Below are 24,579 nucleotides of genomic sequence, written 5' to 3'. Positions count from 1 at the left end.
AAATGTCAACCCACAGAGAAGATTATTCTTCACACGCACACCTTGACCTTGGTCTTGACATTAATCAACCATATACACCTGTATACAATATTTCACCAATTCCATTTCCATCATTTAGTGCATATCGTGATAATGTGGAGTTTAGTTCTGCAATAATATCAAGTCTGTTGGACATTAATCCCAATGTGATGATAAATAAGGCACAAAATGAGTCAACGTAAAATGTGGGCGAGGAAATAAGAAGACCTCGATGTCAATGCCACAAACGCAATTATGTAACGGGTGGACAATTTTGATATTTACATTTCTATTGTAATATTTTTAAGAAATTGGTCGTAATTAAAATTATACAATTAATATTATGATTTTTTAGATTTTAATATATTGCTAAAAATTAATTGGATATAATTAATTTATAAAAGATAAAACTAAACAAAAAAAATAAAAATAAAAAAAGGTGTCGTGGATGACATCCACAACAAGCTCATTTATAAAAACAATAAATAAAATAATTTTTAAATGATCCAGGATTCGATATATTTTTATTATATAATTGTTTTTAATAATATTAAAATAATTAATCCTAGTTTATGCTCTTTTATCACTTGAATGATGCTTAAGAGTTCCTAGAGCCGAAGACTCCACAAAAACCCATTCAATCAAAAGCCCACAACCCCCAAACTCAGAAAGTAAAACAAAAAAGGAAAAAGAAAGGGAAATTTTGAAATTTACCTCAGACAGATAAATATTTACATACATTCGCAGCTCTATAAAAACAATATATATACATATATATATATAGAGAGAGAGAGAGAGAGAGAGAAGAGAGGTATAATAGTTGTACACAGAGTCTTGCAGATAGACATACAAATTTAAAACTTGACTTGCATAAAATCAGTCACTATTCACATACATATTATACAGTTTGCTGTGTCTCTATCTATATACAATCCCCCAATCAATCGGTTTTGGAAGAGTTGCGACAAAACACAGAAGATGGAGCTGCAGAACACTGTGAAAGAAGCCCTAAACGCGCTGTACCACCATCCGGACGACGCCGTACGGATGCAAGCCGATCGCTGGCTTCAAGATTTCCAGCGGACGATTGACGCTTGGCAGGTGATTTACGCTGTTCCAATCCGGGATTGCTGTTTTTGTTTTTTTTGCATTGTTTTCTCGGATTTTAGTGGGTTTCGTGTTTGTTGCTTGTAATGAGGGCTTGGAGTGTTGTTTGAGATGGTTCAGGTTGTGTTTTGAGTTGGATGAAAATGGGGTGGGGGATTTTCTGTTTCAATCGATATGGGAGTCGGATTGAGATTCAGTTGCGTTTTATCGGAAAGGTGAGATTTTGAATTGCCTGTGCTCTTTTTTTTATTGGGAAAATTTAAGGGTTGAAGAAATGGAAGCTTCTGGGAATTTGAATTTGAATTTGGCCAGTGGTTGTGGTTTGTAACTAGTTGGTGCTATTAGTTACTTCACGATAGGAGCTTTACTAGTTCTCATTTTCAGCATGGACGGCGTTCTGATTGCATTAAGTTTAGAGAGCTACTTTTGACATATGGTTTGGTCCTCCTGTTTGCGGTGGATGTGATTTTGTCATGATACTCGATGTGTATTACATGCAATGGCTACTTTGGTGATGGTCCTTAAGTCGCAATATGTATTGAGGTGCACTTTGGTAAGTGCATTCTGTATCTTTTGTCCTTCCAATGTGGGAGATGAATGTGGAATTTTGAGAAAAGGGCAGGACGAATACCTGCTTTCGCCACCTTTTCCTTTTGGCATTAGGGTTTTCAAACTCTTGGATTGTTTGGTGAGCTAAGAGTTACCTGACGACAAACTTTTATAGTTTAGTGGGGCTGAATTGTAAAATTTCAGTTTTTGTGGAGCACTTCTGGGGTTCCTTTTTCAGAGACTTAGCGCAGCACATAGACCTACTCTTCCGGTTCTAATTTTTTATTTTTACATTTTGCATTCTATTGCACATTCAGCAGCATGTTAGGTGATGTTTTGACTTCTTATGTGTTGTCTTGAGATATCATAACACCCTGACTGAAAAGGATTATACTATACAGTCTAAAATGATGTTTCTATTTGATTAGTCTATTTTGAGAGAGAGTAGGATTCATGATAAACTATGTAAACTATCTTTTGTTTTTTGGGTTAAATATAATGAAGATGATTTATGTCTACCCAACTCATATGGGAAACTTGTCTCTTGGTATTACTTAAAAATTGCTTTTGTTGGATCAGGAGTCTGTGCAGTTAATCAACTTCCCGTTGTTGGTTACTAGTGTGGGTTTTCTTTTCTTTCAAGTAGCATTTATTATCATAATGTGAATTTCAATTGGTGGCAAGCCTTCTGCTTGTATAGATCACTGATTGTATTAAAACATTGTAAGATGCTTAAAAGAAAATTGCAAGCACCAGGACACAAAAGGTGGAAAGCAGAGCAAGCACTCTTTGAGCTGATTGCTACAAAAATCCTTACTGTCACTCTTTTAGACAGAGCTATTTGTTATAGAACTCTATGCCTGGGAGATTTGCATCTCTTTCACCTTGTGCTGAAATGGCAATGGTCATTGGAAATATAATGTAGTGGCTTAAGTGAAAATTTGCTTATGCTTTACCACCAATGTTACTCCTGGCATAAAACATTTCCATGCTTGCTATTTCTGATGCAAGTTCCTCTTGATTTACATTTTTGGGACAAAGAATTGGCAGTCATTGCACGTTGGCTAAAAGTTGCTGTAAACAGCATCAGCTGTTACATTTAAGCCATAAAACAGTTTTGAGCTTACTGCTATACAAAGAAATTTATGTTCATTTAGAGAGTTTTAATCAGAGTATCAAGTTAGATATAGCCTCTATTACTGGAAAATCTATAGAAGTTCGATAAAAGACAAGAATGTTGCATGAGTTAGATTGCTTTTCAAGTTCTGGGCCCTTTTCATGACTGAGTTGGCTCTGAGAATTTCATATGCTGATAAACTTATCCTCCACCAAACTATTAAAAACGTAACTGCTACTTCGGTGTGGTCAATTATTTTTAGCTTGATCAAACTACTTAAACCTCAAATACTACTTCTTGCTGATTAACTTATATCTTATTCTTGCAACACTACTAAATCCATAACTACCATAATGAGGAAGGAAGTCTGGTTCCTTTTGCTTAATTTTCTAATCCATTGTGGAAAGTTGCGAGAATATCCTAGAACATTTTTGATTCCCAGTTCTTAAATCCACAAAAAGAGCAGTAATAAAATAAAGTTGAAAAAAAGAGGAGCAGATAAAATGCTTATTCCCTGGTCTTTTATTTCTGCAACAACTTCTTATTATTTTCCTAAGGGTACTGATAAAAGTGCTTTTTTTGAGGATCATGTTACTAACTACTCATTTCTTGTTGGATGGGTGTGTTTTTTGTCTTTTTCTATGGTTAAAGCTGTGGGACAGTTTGCTGGTCTAGCTTTATGAATGAGCCATGAGTGGTTCAGTGCTCTTTTTCCTGCCTTTAGTGGACTCCTTTTCCTCTACTTCTTTTAATTGTTTCCTTATAGTAATAATTTCTTTATTTCTTCAGGAACTGCTTGGTGTTTATTGTTTATTTGTCAAAATGTCTTCTTTACATACATGTCTATTTGTATTAAATTATATATTTCTACCTAATTTCTCTGAGAAATTTGACAAGTAGAGCAAATAGGTAGCAATGTTTTAGACAACAGTGGTTACAAACAAAAATATTTTGCAAAGGGTAAAGCAAAAGCCCTTGGGGCTAGAGTTCATTATTTGTTTAATTGAGGTATATTGTTTGGATATCATTCTATAATTTAGCTTATTCTTTTAAATATTGAGTTGTTTATTGTGGAGGTTAAATTTTCATTTGTAACTTGTTGAAATTTTAAAGCCTCAGATGGTGGTCACGATGTTTTATAGGTTTCCTATTCTATTTATGAGATGCTCTGTCCTTTTTCATGTATATTTGATTTATAATATTTGAATATGTCTATTCGTTTTTTTTTTTTTGCTAGATTATGTTATCAAGTTCGACATTGTATTGATGACTTTTTATTTTCAATGTCTCTTTTAAAGTTTGCTTGTCCATCATCATGCTAATTAGACTGCGACCCTGATTGCCGAACAAATTTTGATAGAATGGTATTAAGTAGGCTGCAGCTACCGACTTCCTTTGGCTACAGATTTATGCATTTGTTGGTTGCCAAGTTAATGTTGGTTTATTTCTAACTAATTCCATTCCAACAAAATTAAGTGATGCAGCATAGGCCATATTTCGTGCATAAGATTTTTGCAAACCCCGTTTTCTTTTTTCCTTTTCCCTGCTTCTGTTAGGTCAACAGTATATTCCTTCTGGTTGATGAGTGGAGAGATAGATTTTACGCTGTATGTGTATGGGCTTCACCAGTTATGCATACCCCCCACTCCCCCACCCAAAAAAAAGGAAAAAAAAGAGAAATAATGTGATCCTATTTCCTTATTACCTCTCCTCTATTTGAGTATTTTCCTCTGACATGACCTGGACTTTGAGAGGAGCATTTCTCTCCCACTGTCCTGTTTCAACGGTAAATGTTACTTTTTTTTTCTCACTCTAATATCATGTTTATTGTGGATAGGTGGCAGATAATTTGCTTCATGATACTGCCAGCAATATAGAAACTTTGATATTCTGCTCGCAAACTCTCAGAAGCAAGGTGATGATTTTTCTTTTTGGGGACTAAGCTTCTATTTTCTCTTTGTAATCACAGTTATAATACCACTGATGATAAGCCAAGATGAGTCTATAAGCATTTTTTTATGGTGTAAACAGGTGCAACGTGATTTTGAAGAACTACCTTCCGAAGCTTTTCGTCCATTACGGGTTTCTTTAAATGTAAGGAAGTAGTAATAATTTCTCTAATCTGGGATATAATATCAGTGCACAAATCTTCTGTTTTAACTTTTCTATGCTTTCTTCAAAGTGTGGAGGCTGTTGGTGAATGTTCACTTAGAATCCTTTTGAATAAGCTTTCCATCTGGCGGAAGAAGTCCTCCTTTAAGACGCCGAAGTTGAATGAGTTCTCATTTGCTTGTGAATTTACTTGTTCATCCATTTTGTAACTGTACATTGCTCTAGCTTCTATTCATTGGCTGGTCCTACAAAGGTTAGTGATCATGTGTCGGATATCTTTGAGGAGAAGGTCCCTTATGGAAGTATATTGAAAACAGAAATCCCTAAAGGAAAATGTGCTTTGTTTTCTGCTCAGAGGTTCCGGGTTCATATAGTAATGTTCTTGCTATGCATATAAGTGAAATATGTTCCTCAGATATGAGCATGGGTGGATTTGTTTATAGATTATGTATTGTGTTTTTAGATAAAGATATTGCCATTCAGGCTTTATTGTTTTACAAGGGGCTATTGTTGGTAAGGTTTATTCTTTTTTGGTATTTCCTGTGGGAAATTCTTTTGATTTAGTCTACCATAATTCTGTTTACCTATGTGTTTTTGTTTTATGAATTCAGGCACTACTGCATGAGAATAAATATGTCTTTGATAGATGCTTTATATCTCTTGCATTGAATTTTATGATACTCTTTTTCTTATTCAGACCTTGCTGAAATCATTTCACAAAGGACCTCCTAAAGTTAGAACTCAGGTACAGCTAGAATATTTGAATTATATGTTCATGTCTTATTTCAAAGAAGGCTAAATACTGCGGATATATAGATTAGCCTTGCAGTAGCTGCATTGGCTGTCCACGTACCAGCAGAAGATTGGGGAGATGGCGGTATTGTAAATTGGTTAAGAGATGAGATGAATTCAAACCCTGAATATATACCAAGTTTTCTGGAACTTCTCAGAGTTTTGCCCGAGGTACATGGAAATCCAATATTTGGAAATTCATCTCTCTCTGACAGTCTGACCTGCACATGCTTTCACATGCACACATAAAACACACACATGTACACCACGAGAGAACAAACACAGATATACATATAAAAAGAGCATGTACACACCAGTAGTGTAATAGGAAGGAATGCTTGATGTGACTTGCTTTATGGTTGACATAAGTGCGGCATGCTGCTTTGACTTCCATAATCCTGCAACTGGAACTAAGTATCAATGCTATTCTGTTGCTGATCTTCTATGCTCTAGCTTGTTACTTTTGAAAAAGAAAAACTTTTGAAGGCCTTCTACTTGGCTTGTTGCACAAGTTTCCCTTGAATTGGCTTGAGCATGTCTCTATCCATAGTGTTGGGCTTGAAGTAAATATATTGGTTCTTGTTTGAACAAATCTGTGCCACTGACTAGTTTTCAGGCTCTTTTCTAGATTTTACTAAAAGTGTTTGGGTTTGTTTCAGCTGAAAAAGCTTACTAGCTTCAACATCTTTTGATCTTGGCTCTTTAGGACTTTCATGCTGATCCTTTTTGAATATAAAATTACCCTGTCTGAGGCAATCGCCAACAGCTCAAGCTTATTATTGGCCTACTATAAATATACATTAAATTGTTAACTTGAAATTTCAGTCTGAAGTTTGCAAAAATTGCGTTTGCTTGAGAATGGTGTCTTTGTGATGTACTTTTTTGTGGTGTATCTCTTGTGTAAGAAGCATATGTTACATGGAAATGTGCCTATACAGGTTCGAAACGCCACTGTGGTGGACAGACAATTTTTCATACAACAACTTTAATCTTTCATTGGTTTGTTGTTTATTGTGATGATATATGTGTCATCTCTCTAGTTGTCAGGATTACAATTTCAGATTTTAATCTATGGTTAATCATTTCTTAATTGGGTTTTTGGTAATATATGTGCGGTTATCATTATTGCTTCTTATGATTGGCTTTAAAAAGGATGGGTGACAACAAATTTTCTATGCAATCAGGAAGTATTCAACTACAAAATAGCAGTTCGTCCTGATAGACGCCGTAGTTTCGAAAATGAACTTGCTTCAGGAATGGAGATTGCTCTTAATGTCTTAACAGCTTGCTTGAACATCAATGAACTGACAGAGCAGGTATATGCTGTTATTTAGTTATTGGTTTATGGAAGTCCATATTTCGTTCTTAAATCAGTTACTTGTAGGATTCTTAAAAAATCAATATTTTTGATAGATTAAGCAGTAATGAATGTAGTGGAAATACTCTTTTCCTGTTCTTTGATGTGTAAAAAAATGTACAAGACAACAGATTATGATATGTTTCCTATATGTCAGCACATAATTTATTGATGCTTGAATGGGCTTTAAGTGCCAGTTGAACATGAAAAAATGGTTCCATATGATGTTCAAAAATCTTATGTGAAACTTGCATGTACCATCTTTTGATGTTTTCATGTCTTGAATGTATAGAGGTACGTCGTCGTCCTGTTACTTTTCTTTCTCTTTGTTGTACTACTTAAGAGCAATAATCATATGATAATGCTTACTTATGGTCTTAGCTGAACTCCCTGTATTTGCAGAAGGCACAGAGAAACAAGCTCGGTGATACTCTTTTCCCTACCCAGTTCTGCCGACATTAAAAAATTTGCACTTAATCTGTTAGAGAGACAATCCTTATTTTCTAACATTTGGGTGCTTGTTGTAGATAGTTGTCATTTCCTTGCTTGTGTCCATTTGAAGACTGCTTCTGTTTGGTATCATTTCAAGTTGACTGCTATTTCTAACTTCGACCATTGCAATAGTGTATTATTTTCTTTTCATCAAACAAAATTTTCTGCTTCTTACTCTCCATCGTACTATCTTATGATGTTTTTTTTTAATCAACTTGCTGGAATTTTAGCCAAAGTTTGACATTTCATCCTAGTTTGCCTTTCTATGGTCTTACAACTTGGCAGGTTCTTGAGGCTTTTGCTTCTTGGCTACGGCTAAGGCATAGGTATTTTCTCTTTACCATTCATCCTCTTAATAATTCTATGGTTGAATTTCCGTTCTGAAATGTGGACCCTGTTTCCCCTCTGTTTCAAGTGTCCCAATGTTATATACGAAATGCATGTATGACTTTTTGTTGCTTGCAGTTTCTGTTATTTTAAAATTGAAAATATAGTGAAATTATTATTTTTTTAAAATGGATTTATCATCTGTTATCGTAGAATATCTCAGTTCAGCTGATGAGTTTAGCAAGCAACAGACCCCCCCCCCCCCCCCCCCCCGCGAATATGGAAGTCTTGTGTTTCTATGATGTCAGAGGAATGGTGTTTAGGGCATCAACCATCAATCGAACTTTAATTGGCATTAGTTACTGGAGGAGTTTTGTTCTTTTGATCAGACCAAATGCCTGAAATAGGGAATCATCATACTTCAAGGTGAATGTGAAGAATGCAATGATCTGCTATAAAATCTCGGAGAGCTCATCCATTTGTTTCTGCTGAAAGGGATGCATTGACTACAGTAAAACAAAAGAACATATACTAATTGTTTGACAATTCTCTCCAAAGCTCTCCTAATTGTAGTTGCTTAATACCATGTGGTTTTCATAGTTCTCTTTGAATACAACCCGATAGGCTCTACAGCTCCACTTAAAATGCTTCCAGTTGGGTTTGGCGAAATTAGATGCGACTGACTTTTCCATGTATGCTTGTTTTATATTTTGTGTGCGCACTTTGTTTTTACATCACTCTTCAGCTCCTGTGAAGATGGACTCTGAACTTATTTAACAATTGGTTTCAGGATTCCTGCTTCAGCTCTTGCTTCACATCCACTAGTGCTTACAGCTCTCTCAAGCTTGAATAGTGACATACTCTCTGAGGCATCAGTTAATGGTTTGTAAACATTTAAATCCTTTCTTTATCTTATTTTATGTTGTGTCACAATTTCATGTTTGTGGCTTTCATGTTCTTTCTCATGGGATTTAATGAAAGTAGACAGAAATACCATCTTTTTCTGTTTCCGCAGTATATGAGTATTACCTTTTACTTGGATAGCCCCAATGTCTGTTTTATCATGTATAGGTCATGTGACAGAGAATAGCTTGAGGGAAGTAAAATTTGGTTATATGATCTTGAAGATCCTTCACAAGTTTGTCACCACATAAACTATTAGAAGTATATAGGCATAATGCACATGTTTCTTCTTCCATATTGCTCCCCCATTGGGGAGCTATACTGAGAAATCTAGTAATTTTCATGATTCTTACTTTTATTCCATGCCTTTTCTGCAGTTATATCTGAATTAATACACTATACAGCAGTCAGAAACTCCAATGCAGTCGTTCAAATGCCCTTGATTCAAGTAATTGTCCCTCGGATTATGAGTCTGAAACCGCAGCTTCGAGATCCTTCCAAGGTATTACTTTAGCAGGTCCCTGAAATTCTCTCTTTTTTTTTTGTTTTCTTTTTCCTTGCAATAAGTGCTTATTGATAAATCTTCCTTGAGCATGATCTCTGTATCTTGTTTTTTCAATTGCCAAAGATGATTGCTAATATAGGTATTGGCTACTGATCAGCCAAGTACCTTTTGAAAAAACCACTTCCCTCTATTCTTTTCACGTGCTGAAGATAAAGAAGCCTCTATGGCCTGAGAAATGAATGGAATTCTTTGATGATGCTATTCTCATGCTAATAGCTTTGTAAATAAGTTGGTATGCTTTGGTGCTCAGTTGGTAGTACAATCAATTTTTTTTACTCAGGCCGTAAATGGTAAATTTCGCTGTTGAAAGAATTCTCTGCGAAATACTTGTATAATGAACCTGATGTTGTCAAATTTCTGAGCACCTTTTTTTTATAGAATATAATGTCCATGCTCCTTTTTCAACGTTTTCCCTGCTGAGGTAAGAACTATAAAAATGATTATGTACATGTGGCAATGATGTAAGGGATGGAGTTGCTGATCAATGATTCCCTCCCTAGAAAGCAGGTGATTTTGTAAAATGATTCTGGAGGTCCTTTAACATAGTTTCTTGAAATTGTTCAAGATGGGGGCATTATGTTAGACATAAATGTCATAAAGGTAATCAGAATGTGAATTAAAGTATTAAAGAGGATGTAAATGTTTGCAATTTGATAGATAGCACAGCCTAATGTTGTTACTCATTCTATTGGATGGAAGCTGATGATGGACTTTAATTATGTTTTACAGGACGAGGGACTATGTTTGTTGTGTGTGCTAAAACTGTTGTATTTTTTATTCTTGTGGTCCAATTTGCTAGAGACATGATTTATTTTCAGGCTTGTGTTGCAAGATACTTGTGAAGTGCATTTAGTTCTTTATTTAAGATAGTTCTTCCTCAGCTTATGTAATTGATTCTTCAATTCCTGACTTTTGTTTAATCTGTTTTCAGGACGAGGAGGATGTGAAGGCCATTGCTCGTTTATTTGCTGACATGGGGGATGCATATGTTGAATTGATTGCAACTGGTTGGCTCATGTCTTGCAACCTTCCTTTCACTTATTTGCTTTGATATTGTAGTAAACCTTAAGGAGAGTGTCCCATATGTCTTAATTAATTGTTCGTGATTTTTGGTGTGATATATAAGCGTCAGTATGTAAAGACATTTATGTAAATACATGTAGAAACTAACATGATTTGTGGAAATGCTTACTATATTGTCACCATCAGTTTTTTCTTAAAGTGAAAATGACTTATGTCTTCAGGTTCTGATGAATCGATGTTGATTGTTCAAGCACTACTTGAAGTTGCTTCACATCCAGAATTTGATATTGCATCAATGACCTTTAACTTCTGGCATAATCTCCAAATTATGTTGATTGAGAGGTGAAACTATTTTGACTTCTGCCCCGTGCATATGTGCTCAATCAACTGTTGACTTGACATTTCTAATGGATCAGGGATTCTTATGTAGCGTATGGTAGTGAAGCATCTGTTGAAGCTGAGAGAGCCCGTCGACTGCAGGTTTTCCGTTCATCATATGAATCACTTGTTTCCTTGGTGAGGCTTTTCTCTTTTTGCTGTTTACTTGCGTGCATGGTCTGGATTCAGTCTGAATTTATTCTAATACAGATAGAAACTTCTGTACATTTTCCTATGCTTAGATTAATTTATAAGTACACTGATAAAATTCCTATTTTTTGATAATAAAGTGAGATCAAACAATGGTTGTCTTAATGTCTTGCTGCTGCTTCCTCTTTTCTTGAGAAGAAATATATTCCAAGATTTTGGACATGGGTGAGTTCTTTTTTGCTTGCAGTTAATTGATGTTAAACAGAAGAAGCTAGAGGGTTTAACTGATTGGTTGTGTAGATATATCCAAATTAGGAGAAAGTAAGTTGTTGTAAATACTCAGTTTGGGCAGCCGGAGTAAAGCGCTCAGACTCAACATAGGGCTAGAAAGAACAAGTGACAAGGATATGTTAGTGCTCTGTACAGTAAGTGTAACATTTTCTTTCTGTATTTGTATGCCACCCAAAAAGGGCCAATTAGTCTCTGTGGTCTTCTCATGTAAAAATGGACTTTTGGGTTCCATTAAATTTTGGTAGATAGCTCTTCATTTTTCATATTGTTGTAATCATTGGAGCCAATTAGGATCGTTGGCTTATTGTGTATAACTGTCATGAATGGTTGTGATTGTGGGGTTCTAGTGTAAATGGAAGCGATGTACATTTACTCTTAATGACTGCCTGGATTTTAGTAAATGAGCTCTAATTGTTTTTGTCTCAGGTTAGCGTGAAAGTCGAGTATCCCCAGGATTATGCAGATCTTTCAAGAGAGGACCAGAAAGATTTTAAGCAGACTAGATATGGTACTTGAAAATTTCATAAAATAATTGTTGGTCTACTGTACGTTTCAACTTTTTCTTGAATGATATTACTTTATCTTTTGGTTCCATAACTCAGGTCCTTTTTAGGTGACAGGGAACTATAAATTCATGTGTAGATGAACTTTTGTGAGCAGATGAAATGTGTAATAAACTAGTCTACTGAACTATTACTTAATTTCTTATGGCTTCTCTCCTCTTGAGATCCTAAGGTGATTGTCTAGAATGTAAGCTAGTCTTTAGCATTCTATTAAACCTAAAAATCTATGGAAAATAACTTCATGGTTTCATTTCATGTTTGTTTTGAAAATTAGCTTTTAAAATGTTTTATAGTCAGCAAATGCTTTTGATCTTATCTTTGCAAGTGACCATACTTTACTCTTTTATGTTATGAAAGTTATGCAACTTAAGAAGCACTTACATATATATAACACGCAGTCTGCAGCGTGTGAACTAATCTTTCTTAAGAAAATGGATTTCTAGGGTTTCTAGGTCAAGTTTTATGCAGTTGGTCTCCTAGTTGCCTGTACAACTTCTCTAATCTAATTTGATCCCTAAAACAGAACAAAAATGAAGTCAGTTTTGTCTTTGTGACAGTAAAGAAATTGCTGATGTGGATTGAGTTCCCTTAATGCTGTAGTTGAAGTAGTGACTAGAAAACTGTTCGTGAATAATTGTTGCTGCTTGGTGACTTGAAAGACAGTTCAGTCAGTGAAAGATGAAATGCTGTGTCTATGTTTTACTAAATTTTCAAAGCATGTCGAGAACTTCTTTTGGCTGAACACACAGTGATAAAGCTTTTCATTCTTGTTTTCTCACCTGATATCTTTGACCTCTGTTGGTTACTTTACTTTGATGGAATCCATATATATGTGTTCTTAATTTAGCAAATATATGTAGAAAGGAAGTCTGAGCTCGCCAGCAGACAAGGAGATTTGAGCTCTACAACAAATGGCCCTCCTTTTCTTTTTATCACGTTATTGATAATGAACCTAAGGTACTACATAGCAGAACCTGAGGGTTAAATCACTGGACTATAAATATTCTTAAAGTCTGCAAATAAGGGCAACAACACAAGTTGTGAGGAAGAATTTACTCAAAATTGCGGAAAGTAGCAGCATCTGGTATTTGCTACTTCAGATTAGTATATTTAGGAATATATATTGGCTTCCTTCTCATTCTAGTCCTCAAGACACAGTGTTTATAGTAGTGGCAACAAAAGCCAACTCGAAAGGAAGGAATTACTCATGACAATTTTGTTAAATACATTATCTCACCACAAATAATTTTTCTTTATCATTCCAGATTATCAAGTTATTTCTTCTGTTAATCAGGAGAGCTTACTGTATTGCCTCATAGATCATGTCTTAACTATATCTTATATAGACATTTTCATATCCACATACAAAATTTTCATGAAACAGCTCAAGCATTGTCTTCTTAATATGACCATGAAAATAATTTTGTTGTGTGATTTGTTCAAACACACCTGTCTTGGCTTGCCTGTTGCATGATCTGGTATTCTGTGGATTTCTGATGAAATCTGTCATGATGGCAGCTGTTGCCGATGTCCTTATTGATGCAGCTCTGGTTTTAGGCGGCGATGCTGCGCTAAGAATTCTTTACATGAAGCTCATTGAGGTGTGTGTTTATATCTTTGATGATGCAGAACTTATTTGTCTTGTCAATTGATAAATGAAAAGGTATGTAATGAACTAATAATTATAGGCTAAATGTCATTTGTAACCTCTTTAAACCTTTCATTCCAGGACCTCAATCCTTTATATGTTTCAGTTTGGTGACAAAAGACTGGGTTTATATAATAAGTGATTGTGAGATGTAATGCATTTAATTATTCAAGGCCCCATAAACGGATATGGAAAATATTTTTGGGACCCTGGCCATTCAATATTTTTGTTTTCCACAATTAGAAGGAATAACACCAAAGAATAATACGAGTAACTCTATTCAAGTCCAATTGATCCCACAATGGAATTAATGTTTGTTTGCTGTATTTCTTACTATGAATAGTTGCTTGTTGGCTTCTGATTGGCATTTTCCCTGGGCTTGTTCACCTCTCTCTGATGCTAGCATCCACTCCATCTATATGTGAGCCTCAGCTAAACATGAAAGAGGATATGAGGAACTTGTATTATGACAGTTTATTAGATAGAAATCTCATGAGTGCTCTTTTATATAATTACATTAAAGTCTGACTTAGTATCCAATTTCACATTAATTGTAGTACAAAGTTTTTGTTAGTAACAAATTGATGCACTTTGTTGGTTGAAGCTCTCTGTCTGTGGTATGGTGGAGGAGAAATAAGTCTTGAAGATTTCATGAAGTTCTCTTTTTTGATTAGAGAGGAAAATGTAAAACAATCCGGTGGCTTTTAGGGTGTCCTTCTTGCATCTCTTTAATTTCAATTGTTCTTCAGATATTTTCTCATTTTTTGTTTTGCTGCAAATAACATAGCATGATCCTCATTTTGGGGGATCTTGCTTCTAGAGGCTTGTTGGTTTATAAAGTTGTGGTCCATAATTTTATTCTCTTCATTTGAATGTTATTACAGGCTGTTAGTAATTGCGGACATAGCCAGCAGACTGATTGGCGTCCAGCAGAAGCTGCCCTGTATAGCATACGAGCAATATCAGATTTTGTATCTAATACTGAAGGAGAAGTGATGCCCCAGGTTCGAACATTCTCCAATCTGTTAGGCTACAACTTCTAGTGCCAGCTCTGCTTGGTGCTGTTCCATCAAGTGGCAATTCTGTTATTGCCAGCTCTGCGTGCAATGCTTCTGTCATTCTTCTTTCGTCTTTCAGAAGAATCTAGAACTTTTTAGTTGTTGCTTTGACAGTGGCTGGTTTTCCTTTTGTATTATTCTAATTGCTTAATGCATTACCTAATTCAAAACTACCTCACACATGTTTTGATTTGGTTAGATCATGTCCTTGCTCCCGAAACTTCCTCATCAACCGCAGCTCCTGCAGACAGGTAATGTTTTGTCTGTTTCTCAAATCAATGGCGGCCATTTCTTGTCCCTTTTTTAAGAGATAACTGTCGCTTGCTCTTCATAGAGTAGTGTGTTTGACTGATTCTTCAAGTTGGCTACAATTTATTCGACTTTATTCTCTTTCTTTAGTGTGCTTAATAATTGGAGCTTATTCAAAATGGCTTGATGCTGCACCAAGTGGGCTTTCGTTCTTGCCTCCACTCATAGATATTCTTGTTAGTGGCATGAGTATTTCAGAGGAAACTGCATCAGCTGCTGCTTTGGCGTTTCGTCATATATGTGATGGTGAGCACTTCTCTTACTTCATCCTAGTTATTATTCTCTGACCTGTAATATTTTTCCACTTCAAATGTGATATCTGTCTCTTCAATATTATTGAACTTCTCATTTCAAGTTTATGGTCCATTTTCTTGTTATTTCCGATGTCATCATTGTCCTTTCCTGCATCAAAAGTAGACTTGTTCTCTCCTATTATACCCATATTGAAATAAAGTGATGGAAGATGCTGCATATGTACAACAATGTCATGACACTAATAGGGTGGTTGTGGATAAATGATAGTAGTATGTTAGATGGCAAAGAATCAAGGAATTTGATGTTCTTTCATACTTAAAAAATTCAGTGGGAATTCTTTCTGAATAGAGGGCTTATTTTATTGTTCTATTCTTAATTCCTTGGATCAAAGATTAATATATGCGTGTCGAGAATCTTACTCACTAGTTTGGTTTTTCACCTCAAAACTATGCTCCTTACGTTATCTGTGGCTATCTATGATTCTATGTAATACCTGCACTCTTATTAGAAGTATCTCGATGCCCTGAAGTACGGTTCACATAATTGATTCTGCTTGTAGACTGCAAGAAAAAGCTGTGTGGATCCTTGGATGGTCTCTTTCAGATATACCAAAGGGCAGTGATCGGAGAAGGTCCCTTCAAGGTCTCTGCTGAAGACTCGTTGCATCTAGTCGAAGCTCTAAGGTATTTGTGATTTTCTGGAACCTTGAGAACAGTTTAAAGTCAATGTTATCTTGACTTGTTGGAAAATCTATCTCCACAGTATGGTTATCACAGAACTTCCTTCAGAGCATGCTAAGAAGGCTCTAGAGGCATTATGCTTGCCTGCTGTTGCTCCTTTACAGGTTAGTGTTCTCTTTATGAACTTTTGGCTTTATTACTTGGGGATCAATTAATTATTTCATGTGGTCAACCAACAGGATATCATTAATCAAGGTCCTCTAGTGCTGGGGCAGAAGCCTGCTCGTGAGCTAACTGTTCATATAGATCGACTAGCAAATATATTTAGGTACTAAGGTTTATCTATCAGTTTTCTGTTAATCATGCCTATTTATTAAGCTAAATAAATAACTGCAATTATTCAACCAAACCGTTTCAGACATGTAAATCATCCGGAAGCTGTTGCAGATGCTGTTCAAAGACTGTGGTCCATCTTCAAAGCAATTTTTGATATGTGAGTGCTGGATCTGCTTTTTAATAGAAATTATCTGTTAGATTGGACACTCAACCTAGATAAATTGAGCTATTTGCTGCAGTCGTTCTTGGGACATGCGGACCATGGAATCTCTTTGTCGAGCATGCAAAAATGCTGTAAGTTTGCTGAACGGTGACCTTTGCCTGCTGAGTTATTCAGAGGTTCTTGTTGGTTAATTGTACAAGTGATTTTAGACATTATCTGCTGTGGGCATGTTCACTATATTTGATGGGATAATGGCTAAATCATTATCTGGACGGACAGATAAAGTCGGGTTGGTTGGTTAGTCCATGCCCAATCTTGTCTAATATGATGGTTTAAGATATACAAATTGTAGGAATTGTTCATGTTACATTTTGTATACTTGACAATCTAAGATGACTTTGCTTGATTTCCCATGATGACATGGTTTAAGATATACAAATTTTTGGAATCATTCATGTTAGGTGTGGTATACTTCACAATTTAAGATGACTTTGTTTGATTTCCCACGACGATATTACTAAAAGAATTCTTTAATAAAATTCTTTATAATTTCATATCAGTTTATGTGACACGGTGTCCTGGGATTCCCGTATGGTGTATTCTCTTCTTTTTTGCGTTAGTGATCTGACGCCGCCAATTTTATGATTGCCTCTATTTTCTGCTTCTTTCTTAGTTAGATAGTAAGGCTTTTAAAAGTTCCATCATAGTTAAATCCAAAGCTGTAGGAGTTGTAGAAATAATTGTTTTTATCATAATTTCTTTCTATTGTTTGTATTATGCAAATTGTAATAGCCCTGCACCCCAACATTTTCCCAGCTATATCATCTGTGGAAGCCATGAAGCTGGGGGCTCATTAGGTGCTTTTTCTGATACTTAATGTCGCCTTTGTAGGTGAGGACCTCTAAAACTCTTATGGGAGTTACAGTTGGTGCAATGCTCGAGGAGATACAAGGATTATACAAACAGCATCAGCAGCCATGTTTTCTTTACCTCTCTAGTGAAGTTATTAAGGTTCCTATTCCTGGTGCTTTACTTTATTAATATAATATTTTTTTTTTCAGTTTATATCTCTCTTAAAAGCTGTAACCGAAACCCTCTTTTGTAGATATTTGGGTCAGATCCAACTTGTACAAACTATTTGAAAACCCTGATTGAATCTCTCTTCAACCACACAACGTTTATGCTTACAAAAATTCAGGTGTGCTCTTCAATTCATAAATCTCAAGTTGTCTACATTATCGTTTTTCTGATACTATTTCCCTCTTACAGGACTTCACTTCACGACCTGACCTGGTAGATGATTGTTTTTTGTTGGCGTCAAGGTGTATACGTTATTGTCCTCAATTATTTTTTCCATCTCCTGTATTTCCTTGTTTAGTGGACTGTTCAATGATTGGCATCACCGTACAGCACAGGTTCAATCTCTTTCTCCCAGCCTCTCTCTCTCTCACTGTGTGGGTCTGTGTGTTTGACACTTGTTGTGGGAAAAATATACATTCACCTGTGGTGCAGCATCATGGCCATATGTATGTGTTGTAAAATTTTATGGCGAGGAATGCTGTTGTAATGTTCATGCCGCTGGTGCCTGATATTCTTAATGTTTTCTGCAACCTGTCCACTTGCATATAGTTCTTATACAGCATGAGTAAAGATAGAAAATGTGATAGATCCTGCTATGTGCTAATGGTGAAATCGACAGATTAGATTCTTTTATCTGTCCTTATCCTGCTACTTGCATTATTGAACTGCCTCATGTAATGGCATTTTCATCGTTGGCAGACTGTCTGAGTGCCTTAGGTATTGTCTTTTTGTTTCTTCAGTTGGGTGAAAGGCATATTGATTACAGAAGTAGGAACATTTTTCATCCTTATGCCTAACCATTTCCTGGTAATAATGAAATGGATATTTTGACACAGAGCTATCTGTAACAACCCCCCCCCCCCCCCCCCCCCCCCCCCGGCGGCCAATTTCACTTTGAAATTGTTCTCTGCCAGTGTTTTGAAAAATTGACAGGACTGCTGGTTTTTCTGGTTAAACTGAACCAGAGACCAGTCTGATAATACTCTAAAATCTTTCACTCATATGACCTGTGGCAAACCAGCTAAAACCACCAGACCTGGTAAAACCTGTCACTCATATGACCTTATGATCCATGTTTCCAAAATTTTAAATCGCCTTTCTTTTTGCTTAATAATTTTTAGGGTGTGCTGGTTGAGGAATTGTGCGAATGAAACTGGGGTTGATCTGTAGAAAGGGAGGAGTTTTTGATGTTTCTATAATGAGACTGGTGGAGCTGGTGGTGGGATGGCACAGTTGTCGGGGAGGTCTGGTTGCAGTAGTTGGAAGAGGGTTTATGTTGGGAAACAGTGGTGATGGATGAACCAATATAGGCAAATAAAAAATAAATGGAAAGGAAAAAAGATGTGACAGGAGACACAAAATGGAATATATAAAGAGATTAAAGAAAGGGAAGAAACTTAAGAGTGTGAAGGAAAATAGAAAATAAAGTGTGAAAGAAGATAAAAAGAAGAAATAAGCGTTTTTTTGTTCTATTAAATCTTGATAATCCGCTTTGATCTTGAACACATTCCCGCCTCCCCCACCCCCACCAATCGGCTCCATGTGGACAAGCCTCAGAATGTTGTGAAATTTTATGGAGGCTAGCCATGTAGTACTACTTGAAACCTTTACTTTGTATTAGCTGAATACTTCCTCTAAATAACAAACATGATCTTAATTAAATACAATAAAGAACTGAAGCTTCACCGTTTCACTGCAGGGAAGCCTCCAATTCCATACTGAATTTCTTGTCAGATGTTTTTGATCTTGCAAATTCTAGTCAGGGAAAGCCTTACATATCCATCCGGGACAACGTGATCATTCCTAGAGGCTCAGTGATCACCAGAATTCTTGTAGCTGCTCTAACAGGAGCACTTCCAAGCTCTCGACTAGAAACGGTTATCCGAATTTCTAAACCCTTCACGACAGACACATCAAATGCTTCACAGAAAGATGCTAGGTTTTTTCATTATCCTGAAACCTCTTTTTTCATTTTCCTCCAGGTAACATACGCACTTTTGGCTCTTACTCGAGCCTACGGTGCAAAAGCGTTAGAATGGGCAAAGGCGAGCGTCTCCTTAATTCCATCCAACGCTGTCACAGAGGTGGAAAGGTCAAGGTTTTTGCAAGCTTTGTCAGATGCAGCCGCTGGTGCAGCTATAAACGGCCTGATGATTCCAATTGAGGAATTGTCAGAGGTCTGCCGACGAAACAGGTCAGTTCAAGAGATTGTACAAGGAGCTTTGAGGCCACTGGAGCTGAACATGGCCCCTGTATCATAGTGTTGAGTGACAGAGAAGGGCTATTTTTTCCGCGCCCTTGTCTTCGGTTGAGGCTGTTTTCGTTTTGCTTTTTTGTATTTGTATATTGTTCTTCATTTGCCAATTCATATAGGTTGCATGGGAGAGAGGGGTTGTGTTGTTGTGTTTTACTTTGAAAAATATATAAATTTATTTTTTTCCCCCATTGGTAAAGGACTGGCATAAATCAGTGAGCTGGTGAAATTGTCTTGGCTTGGTCAATTTTTGGGGCAAAAAATGAGTTTTTGTGTCATACTTGGGTTTCAATGTAATTTCTTGATTTTTGCTTCTTCTTCATCCCTTTCATTCACACTGTAAAGAACTTAAAATATGCATTTCAATTGTCTTAGCTGCCTTGTGAAGAGTCGTCTATGTTATTTATTTATTTATTTTTGTTAAAGTTAAAAAGCATAAACATAAAAATACAGAAATAACTAAAATATTTTGTTTTAAGCTAAATTTTGGGAACCCGAAATCTTAAAAAAAAAAAAAAAGCTGATAATAGTCGATCATTTATTGTTAATTAGATTTTATTAATAACATGTGTCTCACCGTTTTGCTCTCCAAAAAGATAAAGAACAAACAGGGCACTTATTTAAAGTTTTGTGAGATGAACTTATGATTTCAAAATTTGTAAAGAAAATAAAATTAAAATAAGAAGAAATAGAGAGAAGCATAAAAATTTGGGGTAATAGTAAAGTCTGAAAAGAAAGCAGATGGGAAGAATCTTGTTCACAATCACTACCTCAACCTTTACCCATTCCCATTCAAGTCATATCCTATTGGAAGTCTTGTTGGCGAAGTAGTTTGGATCTTTTATCATAAAATGGTATTACATCTTATACTTAATTTGATATATATATATATATATACACACTGTGTGTGTTATGTGTATAAAGTTTATATAATCTATATATTTAAAAAATACTTTTATACGCATACACATGAAATATGAGATGTATCATTTTATAATAAAAGATCAGGGTATATGAGAAAGCTTCAATGTGGTTGCATCGCATAGAGCTCACTGGTCGGATGAGCTTACAAGTTCTTTAGAACATCTTATTATACGATGTTAAAACTGTTTGGTAAATTTTTTAGAAATAGAGCCTACAAACTCTAAAAACAAAATGTTAGTAGCTTAGAAGTTCTATAAAAACAAGTAGTTATTAACTTATTTAAAAAGTCCTAATAAGCCTTTCAAATTAATTACAAATTTAATATTACTAATATACTATAAGCTGCATAATTTTATTTTATTCAAATACTTTATAAATTTATTTTTAAAATAACATCTAATATGTATGAGCATACAAGATTTTTCAAATGAGTTTAGCCAAACGCCCTCAAAGTTCTTCATTTGAGACATATTGTATATTGTTGCTTAATAATAATATTAAGATGTTTCTTAGTATTTAGACTATAAATATAGTTACGTCCAAGAGTGCTCTTTTCAAATTATGGATTATTTGAAGGAAAAAACAAAAGAAAAAGAAAAACAGAAAGTATAAAATCTATATTGTAGTGATTGATTATTAATGTATTGAAGAACAACCTAATACTAACAACTCCACCAAACAATCCAACTCATTAACAATAATTTAACTTATCCAACGACAATATTTACCTCTTTTCTACACTTCAAACAGCAAGGGTGCAACATATGATTAACTATATAGGGTACCCTGTGACCTAATTACATTATACAAAAGTTGTGGAATGATGTAACTCACAAGCAATTTGCAATTCATGTTCAAAATCTATGCTGATATCAACTTGAAAACAATTTGTTATCACAGGACTCTCTTACATATTGAATAATTACAATTATTCATGTACAATATTTCTTTAATTTTTTTCCCTGAAGAATTAAGATAATTAGAGATGAAATTGGGCCAAAAATTTAAAACCCATGTTTAAATTCAATAAATAAATAGATAAAGTCGTCCAACTGCCTGCTGAGGATAAGCAGTGATATCTTTGTTATCTGCAGTAAATTGAGAGTATAAATGCAAATGCACCACAAAAAAGCATTATCTGCTTATCCGAAACAAATCTTAGGATAAAATGTAAGTTGTTATGAATGCCACAGAAAGGAACTAAAAGTCCCACTCAACTTATCATAGCAATTAATGAGATGGATGGGTACCTAATTTCATCCACATTCATATATATGAAGAAAAATCTCCCAGAGTGGCACCAAGCCTAGACCACATTCATAAAGAAGAATATCCCACAAGATTGATGCATAAATTCAAGGCTGTGGACACAACTAGACAAATAAAAAGCAACAGATGAGAGGGCATAAATAATTCATCTATTTTTATTGCCAACCACAGAGGGCAAAGAGACAAAAAACAAGCAAGAATCTGAAATTCTAGCATAAAACAAGGAGAACAACACAGCATGCATGATATTTCTCCGGTCTGTACAATGCATAGATGGAATTTTTAGTCAAGCTAATTGTCTAATTCTATATTTCATAATCTAATATCTCTATTTTCTTAATTAAATCTCTCTAGTGATGATGGACCCTCTTTTTTCGGGTTTTATTCATTTTCAAGATTTCTTCCTCAAGCAACACTGATGATGCTATCTCCATTCTTGAAGCTTGAGAACACCTGGAAAGATAAGTCCCTTCTTGATGACTGATCGTGACCTGATGACAATGACAGCCTCAAAGACAATGGTGATGGGTCAAGAGGCACTTGATGGTTTAAGTTAAGATCCACCATTGTTGAGGAAGTCGGCATAGGAAGGATAGGAACTGGATGAACAAGCAGTGCTGATGGATTGTTCACTCGGTCATTTTGTATCAGGTTTTCCATAGGATTCACACCTTGCATTGGTAATAGAACAGGGCCACCAGTCGCCGGGAAGGGCATAACCGAGAATCCATTGATATTGGAATTTACAGGCAGAGGCATGGTGGTTGGCTGAAGGGCTGGCGGAGTAGAGCTGTCTTTCTGATATTTGCCCTCTTCCATTGGCAATGCAGTAACCTGACCACATCCAAGAAAAAACTAGAAACATTAGTTTGCGCTATATTGGAACAGATTCTTGAAATATAATATACAATCCACAAATCCCTAAATATAATGTTGGTTAAATCAATCAAAGTAACAAAACAAAAACAAATTGCTCAGCACCCAGAAAGTTCAATCTTTACTTTTGACCAAAAAAGGGAATTTTGCGGCTCTCAGAAGTAACAAGAGGGGTGCTGCTCGGACCTATTTTCAGAAAATGTCTATAGCCAACTAATGGAATGAATATATGCCGCATTTGCTTTATGAATCAAATAAAACAGCTTTACATTCATGAACCAACAAGAAGTTCAAAAATAAGATCCAACCACTTCTTTAATATGAATTATGCACAGAAAAGCCAGAGGCATAACGCAACCAATAAAAGATTTACAGAATCAGTGGTGATGTCAAAGAGGCTAGAACGACGACGGCGACGATTAAGGTTACTCCGGCGGAGGAAGTATTTCTGAGCATGGCTAGCAACTTGGGTTGGTGTGCGAGTCTTTACATAATTTCTAGAGATTCCTCTCCAGTCTCCTTTCCCCACCTTCTGCAATCCAAGCAGAAATAGCTTGTGCTCTTCCTCTGTCCATGGAACTCCTGAAAACAAATCCAAACCAATAGAAAGTGGATTAAAATCGATAACCAACCCAAAAAACCAATGAATCTGGAAAAGCAAGATGTTCAACAAAGGATGGTTTTTCTTCCTCTTAGCACGTATACTATTGTTGACTCTCTCAACAAATTACTTTCAGAAACAAAAGTAACAGACCTTCATTGAATATTTTTAAGTGAAAGTATACAAATCAATATAGTGCATATCAAATAAGTCCTCAGAGATAGAAAAATCCAGGACAAATTCGCATGTTAGTTTTTGCTGTTCCAGCATATAAATCACTTCGTATTCATAGAATTTGCCGAACCATAAAAAGATTGAAATTAATAATAATTAAAAAATACAAATAAAAACTTCCATAATCAGATCATTAGTTAGTCAACCAAAAAGCAATTCCGCCAATAAAGTTGAAGAACTTCTAACGCAAAAAAGATGATCGGAGATCTGACCTCGCTTACGCTCGCGACTCCCGTTCGACGGTTGCGGGACTGCGTCATCAGCGGATGCGTAGCCGGCGGCTACACCACCCTCCGCCGCCGCCTTCGGCAACTCAGTCCCACTGTTGTCACTCGGATTGCTAGTGTTACTAACAGGCTCATATTCAGATAGGTTATTCATACTGACGCACTTCCTCATGGGATCGACTTTCACTCTCACCCCAAACAACATAAACTCTCCCACCCCACCGCCGCCGCCGCAGCTTCCGCCACTGCTCACGGCGGCGGACGGAGACTCGCCGGAGGCCGACATTGGTGATCTCCTACTGATCTCAAATACAATGGAAGAAAAGGTGAATGAATGGATGGTGGAAGGAACAGAGCGTGTGGCCTTTTATACCATGAGGCAAAGGCTCTCGGAAACGTGGAGGCCGTACAATGTCATGCTGGAAATTAATTAAATAATAATAATAATGAAATTTCCAAAAAAAGAATTAAAGATAATTATTTCCAATAAATTAAAAATAAAAAAGATAATATGGAAATAAATAATTAGCTATTTACCTTCTTTTTGCAATATTTTCTTCTGAAAAAGTATTTGATTTTTTATAATGATAATTAAGAAAATATTTATCTTCCAATGATCGAAATTGATTATTATTAATTCATTCTATATGCTCCTAATATTTTTTTAACTTCTACAATTTAAAAATTGACTATTCCATTCCATTATTATTTATTATTTAAAATTCAATGTTTATTTACATACTTATTTAATTTCATTCTTTTCTTAATTTTATTTTACATTTATTTTCTCTATTCCATAATTCCTCCTACTCAGATTCCGAATATAAATTTAGGATAATTATCATAAATGCAGTGCAGTTTGGATTGGATCGAAATTAATTTACAGATAGATGCCGGAGCAATTATATAACAAATTTTAAT

The 24,579-nt window shown here is 35.6% G+C and overlaps 2 protein-coding genes across 2 annotated transcripts; one reads left to right on the top strand and one right to left on the bottom strand.

Moving 5' to 3' along the window:
* The first annotated feature begins 797 nt into the window (after nucleotides 1-797).
* On the top strand, nucleotides 798-19,726 carry MOS14 (ARM repeat superfamily protein). The gene is made up of 27 exons (XM_011088883.3): nucleotides 798-1,119; nucleotides 4,629-4,706; nucleotides 4,823-4,885; nucleotides 5,601-5,648; nucleotides 5,720-5,866; nucleotides 6,880-7,011; nucleotides 7,830-7,870; nucleotides 8,662-8,753; nucleotides 9,152-9,276; nucleotides 10,271-10,346; nucleotides 10,584-10,704; nucleotides 10,779-10,878; nucleotides 11,608-11,689; nucleotides 13,263-13,345; nucleotides 14,277-14,396; nucleotides 14,650-14,701; nucleotides 14,850-15,005; nucleotides 15,574-15,697; nucleotides 15,777-15,858; nucleotides 15,934-16,022; nucleotides 16,113-16,187; nucleotides 16,270-16,324; nucleotides 17,085-17,204; nucleotides 17,299-17,391; nucleotides 17,463-17,608; nucleotides 18,973-19,150; nucleotides 19,256-19,726. The coding sequence occupies exons 1-27, from the start codon at nucleotides 997-999 to the stop codon at nucleotides 19,532-19,534; spliced, it is 2,880 nt and encodes a 959-aa protein (XP_011087185.1). The 5' UTR covers nucleotides 798-996; the 3' UTR covers nucleotides 19,535-19,726.
* A 2,121-nt stretch (nucleotides 19,727-21,847) lies between these two features.
* Nucleotides 21,848-24,006, bottom strand: LOC105168737 (transcription factor MYB1R1). Its single transcript, XM_011088882.3, has 3 exons — nucleotides 23,644-24,006; nucleotides 22,970-23,178; nucleotides 21,848-22,554 (listed from the first exon to the last, which is right to left on the bottom strand). Exons 1-3 carry the CDS (start codon nucleotides 23,942-23,944, stop codon nucleotides 22,126-22,128), a joined length of 939 nt encoding a protein of 312 aa, XP_011087184.1. The 5' UTR covers nucleotides 23,945-24,006; the 3' UTR covers nucleotides 21,848-22,125.
* Nucleotides 24,007-24,579: the final 573 nt, after the last annotated feature.

The sequence above is a fragment of the Sesamum indicum genome, linkage group LG8, assembly GCF_026168435.1.
Source record: "Sesamum indicum cultivar Baizhima isolate 11 linkage group LG8, ASM2616843v1, whole genome shotgun sequence".
NCBI classification, from domain to species: Eukaryota; Viridiplantae; Streptophyta; class Magnoliopsida; order Lamiales; family Pedaliaceae; genus Sesamum; species Sesamum indicum.
The sequence above is the reverse complement of the archived record's forward strand: the minus strand, read 5'-3'. Positions and strand labels throughout refer to the sequence as shown.